This window comes from Lactuca saligna, chromosome 1, assembly GCF_052625555.1.
Source record: "Lactuca saligna cultivar CGN05327 chromosome 1, ASM5262555v1, whole genome shotgun sequence".
Classification (NCBI taxonomy): domain Eukaryota; kingdom Viridiplantae; phylum Streptophyta; class Magnoliopsida; order Asterales; family Asteraceae; genus Lactuca; species Lactuca saligna.
The window spans coordinates 37,647,305-37,658,699 of NC_136417.1; the positions used below are offsets into that span (position 1 = coordinate 37,647,305).

General features: G+C 35.1%; 1 protein-coding gene across 1 annotated transcript; it reads right to left on the minus strand.

Annotated features, from left to right (window-relative positions):
- Nucleotides 1-4,732: 4,732 nt before the first annotated feature.
- Nucleotides 4,733-7,792, minus strand: LOC145032925 (carotenoid cleavage dioxygenase 8 homolog B, chloroplastic-like). Its single transcript, XM_078981892.1, has 6 exons — nt 7,437-7,792; nt 6,089-6,832; nt 5,801-5,994; nt 5,473-5,662; nt 5,268-5,370; nt 4,733-5,153 (listed from the first exon to the last, which is right to left on the minus strand). Exons 1-6 carry the CDS (start codon nt 7,731-7,733, stop codon nt 5,008-5,010), a joined length of 1,674 nt encoding a protein of 557 aa, XP_078838018.1. The 5' UTR covers nt 7,734-7,792; the 3' UTR covers nt 4,733-5,007.
- Between the last annotated feature and the right edge of the window lie 3,603 nt (nt 7,793-11,395).

The window sequence follows — 11,395 nt, forward strand, 5'->3', positions numbered from 1 at the left end:
TGTGTGCTTTTACTAGTATGGGCCCAATACTACCTTCCACACCTATCCATACTTTCCTCAACAACCCTCCCGAATTCTCTAAGTCACTCCCTCAAACTAATGCACCAAAACTCACTAAGCCGCACCACTAACCCACTGAAATATATCTTAGGCTTGCCTAGGTTCTCGACCTCACTCTACTCTCAGCTGCTGAAAGACTCTCAACAATGTCGACCAACTACCTCATGAATATAGTCACATGAAACAAAAATAAGATAATCCTTCAAGTAAAAGAGTCAACCCTAGAATAGTTGGACTCAAACGAGAGCTGCCCAATAGGGTTAAATCCATCACTCTTAGATTATTTAACTTGTGCCGCATTAGACTTCACATATTCACATAGTGGTTGATCCACATCACTAAGAATCCCACAAAGCATAAAGCAAATAACATTCATGCAACGAAAAATCAAACCAGCATATACTAATCAAGCCATTCTATCCTCTGATGTGAAAACCATACTACCCGCAATTCGAAAAGCTCATATAATCAAGCATATAAGTGCATCTCTCCTATAATATAATACTGAGGAAATCCTTAGCCCTAATCTAGAATGCGATTCACACAATCATATCATATAACATAAGAAACATGTATTGGTATTTTAGGAACTGCTTACTTGAGCTCGACCGATTGCACGCATTACACCCCTTTCTTTGATTAGAAAATTTATTTTAATTAAATGTTTAATTTATAAAAAATTTCACAAAGCCCTCAGTTTGAGTTCAGGCACACCCGAGAGTATGCCCGAATCCCTCAAACCAAGACTCTGATAAAAAACTTGTAACATCTCGAAAATCAAGGGTAAAAATTTCATTTTTATTATAATCGAAACAACATTGTAACTTTTATTCAAACATTTAAAAGTATTTCAAGTAAGACAATTATCGGAGTTCATTCCCAAAGATCACACATTGCGGAAAACACGGGTTTATGCACTGCGATCAAGCCGACCCCTTTCCTTTAAACACGGAAGTACGTACCTGAAACCATAAACTACAAATTGTAAGCATAAAGCTTAGTGAGTTCCCCAAATATCACATACCACACATACCAATTGAACCATAAATAACATTCATATCAATGAGCCATACTTAGCATATATATATATATATATATATATATATATATATATATATATATATATATATATATATCATAATCAGTAAAGGTGTTATGCCATCCATAGTCTTGCCATTATGCCACGAGTCGACTCGTGGTATTCTTTCCTAGGCCGGGGGCCACAACCCTAGGTCTCACAGACAAGTTCCAAGAGCCACCTCATGATCTTCCATGTAAGCATCACAAGACAACTAGCATACAATCCTACCATTACTAACCAATGAACTGCCAGAGTTTAGACTCTGGTCTTGCATACAAATTGCCGAGGGCCACCCTTGATCTTCCTACAATACATAAACCAAATGGGCTGATATTCATTCCTTTGACCCATAGAACAGTGAGGAGACTCACCTCGAATGCTGAAGCACACTAGAAGACATCCCTGGCTGCTGCCCTAACGACTCCTCCGAATTTCCAGATCAAAACAACACCCAATTAGCAACTGGGTTCCAATCCATAACCACAACTTCATATCTAGGGTAAAAAGACCATTTTACCCCTAACCTATCCTTGTCCAAAACCCATAGCCTAAACTATAATCTAAAAAGCCGAAAGGCCCACTACTCAGCCAATGGCCTAATTTTCCAAATTGGGCCCAACCTCATATGGGTCTTATCCTAAGCTCATAATTCCATTAATTACAATTCAGATTACATCAAATACGCCTTGAAGCAACCTTGTTCAAAGACATAAATCGAAAAGACAAGATCCAAAATCCATATTGACCCAACTTGCCGAGTTGTCTACAGAACTCGCCGAGTTTTACATCAACTCAGAAACGGGGAAAACCAAAACAACTCGCCGAGTTGACCAACCAACTCATCGAGTTCGCCCAACAACTTAATACATTAAGCTGCCTTCATCGAATCCAAGAACTCTAAAGCTTAGGTCTTGACTAAAATGAGATCTAGAAGGGTAAGGTTTCCAACTTTACCTCTACGAACCACCTAAATGGGTCCAAACCCAAACCCTAGACTTGAGAGAGAGTGATGGTTTAAGCATTAAGCACTTAATCATCAAAGAAAATACTCTAAAATGCAGATCTGACCCCATAAGGCTAGATGGCTAAGTAAAGTTTCCATCTTTACACTTAAGCATGCTTAAAAGGAGCTTAAAAGCTCAAAAAGGGCTATATGAAAGACTTAATGAAAGCATGAGGCCCTTAAACCCATAAAGTTGGCACCTTTATGCCAAAAGAGCTCATGAAGATCATAGTTCTGAAAGAATAAACACTTGGGACTTCTACTTCCCCAACAACCACCCATCCATGGCTAAAAACATATAATCTAAGAAGAGGTCTAAGCAAATATTAAGCAAGGTTAGAACTTTATACCTGAAATATGCTAGAAATAGAGAAGAGAATCAAGATGTGAAAGCTCCTACTTGAACCACCACCTTGCACCAAGCTTCTCTTTCTTCAATGAGCTTCAAACACACCAAAACACACCCACAATGAGCTCACAACACTCAAGGAGGCTCTAAGGTTTCAAGATTAGGGTTAGGGGCTATGAAGGCTGTGAATGAGGCCTACACCTGAGACTTAAGGTATTTAAATAGGGTGCAAAACCCTAAAATTAGGGTTTCTCAATCAGCGTCCAACCCCTTGAGTTCCCTTCACTAACTTGACAAGTTGGTCCATAAAAACGCGCGACCCAAAAGCCTCCAACTCGTCGAGTTTCCCATCATCAACTCGTCGAGTCGGTCCCTAGTAAAAGGAGATTTATTTCCATAATTAATCTTCTAGATTCCGGGTGTTACACAATGTTAAAAGATCCGACATGTAGTGTCGCACTTGAAAATTGGTTTCGTTCGTTGCCACAACAAAATGAAACCGGAGGAAAACTAAGAGAGCAATGATGACGAGTAGCTAGTTGTAGGATTTTTGTATGTTTTGTTCGTGTAAGCATTTTATACTATTATTTTCGATATTTTGTATTACGTTATATTGGATGAGTATTTTAAACGGATGTTGGATTAATAGTTTGGAATGAAAGGATGTAAGATTCACTTAATTAATATCATAGTAGTTTTTATACTTTTTATATAGTTTTTTTTTCAATTTTAATATGAAATAAAAAAAAAAATACTAATACCGGTGACGCCTTTAGTGGCGACTGTCGGTTATTAACGACGACACTACTTTAGCGGTGACGCCAAGTTATTAGCAGCGACATTTTGATTATCAGCAACGGCTTTTTAGCGAAGACGAGTCGCCACTAATACTATTAGCGGTGACAAACGCTATTTTTAGCAGCTACGCTTGTTGCCGGTAATATTCTAATTTGTAACGATGGTAATGCTTTTACTTATTGATGGAAGAACTGGTCTTTGTTGATGTCTTGGGTTTTTGGGTACCCGGCCGTGGAGTTGTTGATACTTTCGAAAAAAGTTTGTAAACAAAAGGATATCAGGAGCTTGAGTAGAATGTATTTCTTCAAACCACCTATAGTTGTGATTATCTACTTTATCTAATTTAATTGGATCCATTTTTAGGAATTTGAATTTAATAATATATTTTATTATTATGTTGGGTTTAATTGCTACATGATCAATGCCAGTAGATACGAAGAACCTAGAAAATATACCAAGTGTTGTTAACCTAAACAATAAGGACGATGGGTAGGCATAATCGTTAAATCAGATGAGGGAGTTATCGTTTTTTTTCGTGCATAACGAAATTAAGGACAAAACATTTCTAGTACCAGCTTATCTACTAAGAGGAACAAGTGAATGCCTACCAATGTAAAGATTCGGCTTTGGCGGATTTTGTTGGAGACCTTTCCTGCATGCAATAGCCTTGCAAGTTCTTCTATCATTGTTCCTTCTGTGACGTGTGATAAAGTGGGCAAAAGAATCAATTCATGTTTATTTTTATATGCGAAAGACACTATTTAGCATTGTAATTTTTTATTGCTTAATAAATGGGTGTCATGGTTGTGACCTTGGTGGTTCTCATGGTGTTAATAACTGTTAATCATCCACTACACCCAACAAACCCACATATTCCTATCAATATTCCATATCAACCATACATGATTCATTATAATTCTTTATACGTTGGAATCTATCAATTCTTTCCATTTCCAAAAATCTTTGTGGAGAGAGGGTAGATGATTATACTTATTGCATAATTTATGGTAACTGTTATCTTTATGTGTATATGTGTGCACAGTGCACACACACTAATAAACGGCTGATTTAAAAGGATATTTGTGATTACTTATTTGAAATGCTTATTATATTAAGTAGTTAGTTTTTATATAGTAAGATTTTATAAGTATTTATGATAAGTTACTTCTTTTTTACCTATCAAATTATTTAAAGAGTTTTTAGTAAATTAGTTTTTATTACATATAATAAACACAAATTGTCAAAAAAAAAAAAAAGTACGAATTTATGTGTAATAAATTAATTCAAACACTTGTTTTTTAAAATCAATTTTCACACCGAATTAATAACCACTTTTACTAAAAAGGATAAAAATTATTTTAAATAAACAATTCCAAACACCCTCTTAATATGTGAGTTAAAGTCCGTATAAAGGTATAAATTTATAGTTGGCTAATTGTTATCAAATTCTAAAAGAGTAGCTCCAAGTATACAAATTCACAGCGAGATACATAATTTTATGGACAAAATTTATAATACAAAAAACTAATCTACACAAACACAAACATGTTACAAATTTCCTATATAACATATATGATCATTATGTACACTAACTATGGCGTATAATTATACTTTTGAACAAGGTATACATGCCTACGTACAAAATAGGCGAATAAGATGTAAAAAAAATGCCGTTCCTATATTGATCATACGCATTTTTTTTTCCGGTATTCCTTCTTAACACTTGGGAACCCAACATCCATGAAGTCCATATGGGAGCCCATAAGGGAACTTTGCTCTTGCGATTTCTTCAAATGTTGATGCGTCTAATATTAATGCGTACCCTTCACCATTTTTATCACTTATCATCGAAATCACGACCCCTGCTCACATGATCATTAGCATTTATTAAGATCATAAAAAGAATCATTTTAAAGATCTTCATCATGGTTTGATGTTGATGTGAACTACTTATATAATTAAACTTAGTGACTTACCATCATCTTCTTTTGTTGCACCAGGTCTTGCAACGAAAAAAGGTTCAGAGGGTACTGCGCCTTCATCGTACCAGTTCTTTGCTTTTTTCTTTTCTAAGTCTATCTGTAAAAAAACGCAAAAAAAAAAAATGTTACCAATTTATTGAATTCTTTCACATAAGTTTTAACAACGTATAAACAAACAAAATTTAATGAAAAACTGTACCTTTGTGAGGGTATTGGGGAAATTACAAGGCCTTTGAGCACCACAAGCATACGCATATCTGTATTTCTTGCCTAAATAAGCCGGATTGATGCTACACATATCCATCCCCCTTCCATGTTCATCAGGGTTTAGAGCGTCTACTAATTCACCATTCGAGCTCCCATCAAATGGTATTTTAAAACGTCCAACCCTGCAATCATACACGCATACATGTAATTCAATCACACACTCCAATAAAAGCAAAAAAAAAGATGTTTAATGGTATATATATGTCATAAATGACTAACTCATGTCATGTGCATAAGCCTATTTGTAATTATATATGTACCTAGCATCGGGTAGAACATCCTCGCCAGACCATGATCGAAGGTTTTGAAGCCGGAGATTGTCAAGAATAGTAGTATCAGCATTATGTTCACAACAATCAGCCACAACTCCAATTACCCTTCCATCTTCATCTGTCTCTTCATAAGCGTTGATGAAGTGAAATGTCACAAATAAAGGAACTTCAACACTTGCCACCTTCAAAAATCACAACATGGTCTTTTAGAAAATTATTGCTACACCATGCAAAACGTTTCGTTTTCTTAATATATATACAGGAATTCGATCTTACCAATTTGCCACTAGCTTTACACATAACGTGCATAAACGCTTTGGACTCAGGGTGCCACTCAAACTTGTACAATGGTGTGGGTTCGGCTCTTAACAAGTTCTGTGCACAATACCTCAATGGCATCTCCGGCACTATCACATAATGTTCAGTCACCGGAAAAGAATGGACCCATCCCGGAGATGGGCCACCACGACAATCAACCCGACCAATCACCTTCCTTTCATTTGTTCCTGGCTCCATCCTTGCCACCAAATAACCAGGGTTCAATAGATCCGGCAACAAGGTCAAAAACTCCGACTGAGTCACGATCGGATGTGCAGAGTGGACTAACCCACCCAACGAGTCACTGTACTCAAACTTCCCTAACGTGTCTAAGTTACTGGGGTCGATAACAATGGACCCTTTAATTGTTTCAGTGAGACAAACCACTCGGCCATCTCCTAACTGAACAACACCAGTGTTGGCATTATCAGTTAGCGATGCTCCGGAAAATAGATTGGCCAAGTCTCCGATATATGCTAGGAAGTTGTCATGTTTCGGGACTTCAGAAAATTCACGGTAGCAAAGCTTGTTGCTTTTTCTTGCGGCTTTATATGCATCGGATTCAATTTGCCGGTGACCCATCATGAGGTGGCCGTTCTGAAAGTGGAGGCCGACGAGGGTGGCGTAACCATCGAAGAGGTGGCGGAAGTTGTAGTCTCCGATGTGCCATAACCCTGGTCCGTTTCTCAAATAGGTCCCATTCTGCATGGTTTAGCATCAGAATATAGATATTAAAATTTAATGGAATTCAGAGAGTAAGAAAGTTTGATTGTAGCAGACAAACAGAGAGACAAAACAATTGGTGGCAAGTGGCATCAATTACGTAGAATATAAAAATGTAAGCACATAGAAAACGAATCTTCTTGTAAATCTTTTGTCCAGCATTAGTGTACGTAAGAGAATAGAGCATTATATATAACTTTTATTTGATATAAAATATGACAAGCTTATTAATTAATCAAACAAATTGTTAAAACTTCAAATGGTTATATAATAAAATACACTTACAAACGCATAATTAAATTGCAATTTTCTCGTTACAGACATGACAAGCTCAATTAATTTTTTATATATATTTTTGTCAATTTTTAAATGACAAGAGACATAATTATATGGTATTCATAATTGTGTTTTCCTTTAAAAGGATCGGGTACGAGATTATAATATTACTCAAAGAGTATCATGGGTGTCGAAGTGGTGCACTACAATTGCTATGCAAAGATTTGCACTAACAAATTGCACACAATCAATCAATGAATCATTATAAAAAATTTGACACATCTTTTGCAACAAACAGAACACATACCAGCCATTGTGGTATCTCTCCGTTGACACAAAGTTCTCCTTCCCATTGTTCTTGCCGGATGCTAGTCCATGCCGCCAACTTTTGCTCCTGTGCCACCTCCTTCCACAACGGTGATTGAACAACCATAGGCAGATCAGTTGCTACACTCACAATATTTAACTCCCTACTCTTCTTATTCTTAGGGAAACTAGGTTGCCCTTGCCCAAAGGAAAAACCATCACTAGCATGATGGTTGGAAACCATGCATGACGGCAGACCATAGTTTCTGGTGGGTGAAAATGGAAAGGAGGAAGTCATAGGAAAGAAAGAGGTGTGCTATAAGTAGGAATTGTATAAAATATGTGGGTAAACATAGTGTGGTATGAAGGGTATATATAGGAGTTTGTATACATGCACACTTAGTGTGGAAGCTCATATTGGTATCTTGAATGAGCAATTCTTTTTAACTAGCAGACAAGACACAACAATTAATATTGCTTATATACAAGTATTAAAGATAAAAATAGAATTTAATAATGACAAGATTGCTTCGATGAATAAGAGAAAACCTTAATTGGAAAACACAAAATTTGTATCGTGGTCCTTGGTTTTTTGTTTATTTATGTTTTGCTAAATAGTTAATCTATATATATAAATAAGTAGTTAGCATAATTAGCTAAATTACATACGTAACCAAGGCTCTAACACTAGCATCTTGCTAGTATTTGGTTAAAATGCAATAAAATGCTTCGCAGTTCGAAAAAATAAATTAATAAATTAGCTAGAAGCTAATGTTAAACTGTTGTACTCGAATTATCCTTTCGGCAGATGAATATACCGGTGTGTTATAAATAAATTCGTGCATATCGTGTAGGACGGTCTTGAAGACTACTTAATAACTAAGTACTTCCAACTATATAATGATCCAACTAAAAGCTATATATTATCAAAATGTTTGAGGAATAGTAGGAAGTATTTTGCGTATATTAGGATAATTATCACTACTAGAAATCATGACATTTTTTTACTGAAAATTTCCGTAGCTAATTAGCTACGGAATCGCTACAGATCAACTACATAATGAGATGCCCTAGGTTAGTAACGGAATAGTTACGGAATAGCTACAGATGCAAATCCGTAACTATTTCGTAGCTAATTAGCTACGAAGTGGCTACGGAATACCTACGGATATTAATTATCTATGGATTAGCTACGGATTATGCTTTCCGTTATAATTTCGTAGCTAAGTAGCTACGGATATCACTACAAGAAATATATCCTTTAGCGGCGACTATTGGCTTTACCGGCGACTCTAGCTAGAGTCGCCGGTAAAACCAATAGTCGCCGCTAATAGTGTCGCCGCTAAAGGGTTGTCACCCGAATCCGCACTTTCCCCCTACATTGCATCTCAACCGTTCGATGAGATATCCAATCCAACGGGTGGGGTGCCTTATCCGGTCTAACCTAATACCGGCGACACGCATGTCGCCGCTAAAACTCTAAAAAAGTCGCTATGACGCGGTACCCTTCCCTCCAGTTTGTCGCCGCTATTAACAATTGTCGCCGGTATTGACCCTCGCGTCGCCGCTAAAGGTGTCGCCGCTATTGATGATCGCAGATAAAAAAAAAAAAAACGCACGCAGATTACAGTTCCTTCTTCATTTCCCTTTCTGTTTGCTTCGAGTTCCTTCACCATTTTTCCGATTTCTTCTTCAATCTGCTTCTTTCAAGCAAATTTCTCCCCTCATTGTTCCAAGCAAGTGTCCCTAGGTGTGGTTAAAGCTTTGGGATCAATTTCTACCTCCATTTCTTGAAGAAAGGTAAGTTTTATTTTGATGATTTCATTTTTGTGTTCTATGAATGATAATAAATTGCTCATGTTCTTTATTTTTTGGTGGTGTTGTTTTGGATTCGAAGCATTGTTCCAAGCAAGTGGTTAAAGCTTTGGGATCAATTTGTAGGTGCCTCCATTTGTTGAAGAAAGGTAAGTTTTTTTTATGATTTCTTTTTTATTTTGTATGAATTTTGATTTGTAGCTTTATGTAGTGATTGAATGATAATAAATTGTTCATATTTTTGTTTTTGGTGGTATTGTTTTGGATTAGAAGCAAGTTATTCAATTTTTTGTTTGTGGTTATTTAATTGCAATTAGTTGTATAGCTTCAAGTTGTATTTATATGTGAAATTATGTGATAATTGTCATATGTGAAAATTGGATTGTATATTTTGTATTTGTTTGAATATATGTGAATTTGGTATATATATTCCAATGTATGTGTGTTTGATGTATATGTGGTATATTAGTAGAAGTTATATGTATTTGTTATAAGTAGAATGTTATTGTGTGTATGTGAATGTATGTATGTTTGTTGTAAATGTGATATATGATTGTGTGTATGTGAATGTATGTGGTTTTCTTATAAGTAGGATGCTATAATTGAAAAAAAAAAATACATTATTTTTATAAATTGAAAAAAAAAACACAAAAAAAAATATAAAATTGTTTAAAAACTTATATACAAAAACTAGAAAGCTTCTAGTTTTTACCCAAGCTAACTCCAAATTAATTAACCAATAAGTTATATAGTTAACTTATAATTGGAAAAAAAAACACAAATAAAATTATAAAAATCTTTAAAAACTTATATACATTTTAATCTCGACGGTAAAAAAAAAACAACACAACAACATAATACGTATGTAAAAGTATGTGGTTTTCTTATAAGTAGGATGCTATAATTGAAAAAAAAATACATTATTTTTATAAATTGAAAAAAAAACACAAAAAAAAACTATAAAATTGTTTAAAAACTTATATACAAAAACTAGAAAGCTTCTAGTTTTTACCCAAGCTAACTTACAAGTAATTTTAATTAAAATTAATTAAAAAAAATGCATAAATAAAAATTTTTAATTTATTTTTTTCATTTCTTTATTACTTAATTTTTGTATTATTTTAGATGTAAAAAAATGTGGATTGAAAAAAAACAATGCTAATTCTGTATACTAAACTCTAAACCCAAAATTATGTTTCAGCAACATCATGTCTATTGATAAAAGCTGGACTACTAATCCATATCGAAACCATCCCGAGTTCCAAGCAGGACTCAAAGCTTTTATTGAGAAGTTGAAGTTGCACGTTGATAGTAATGGTAAAATCAGATGTGCGTGTGAAAAATGTGATAACCGTTACTTCAAGTACCCGACTGTAGTTGAACGCCATGAACGCCATGCACGTTGATAGTAATGGTAAAATCGATGCTCCACTTTTTATCGATTTCAGCATGTACTTTTAAAACATTCATAGAGTCATTGTTGATGTAGAAAGTGCATCTGAAGTTCCTCCGCCAACTGGTAGAGTCAATGATGTTTCTGATTGCGATACTGATTACGATGACACCGATTCTGACTATGATACCGAAGAAGACACTGAAGGATATGAGGAAGATTCTGATTAGAATAGTTCTTATGTAATATGTATTTGTAATATGTGTTTGTAATATGAACTGTATTTGGATTTCTAGTTTAAATGGAAATGTTTATTCCTATCTAAATGTTTATTCCTATCTAAATGTTTATTTCTATGTAATGTGTATCTATAATAAAAATTGTATTTGTATATCTTATAATTTTTCAGGAAATGATGAGAGTGTGGCTGTTGTTTATGTTTACCATGGCTGCTGTCATGGGTCGTGGACATGGGGGAGACGGAGCTGAGGACCCACCTTTCCCAGGTGGTAGAGGTCCTGGCCAGCACGAGCAGGACGGTAAGTCTTATCATGAATTTTTATTTACTATTTTTGTTCAATTATCATAAATTAAATGTCGTTTCTAATAATTTTTAATTACATTTGTAGTTGAGGGACGTGCCCGAAGGAAAGCTCGAGGAAAAGCAAAAAATATAAAGCTTGAAAAAGCAATCTTGCAGAACCAGGGGAAACCAATAGCCATGCAATTTGATAGAGATATCACATTTAATC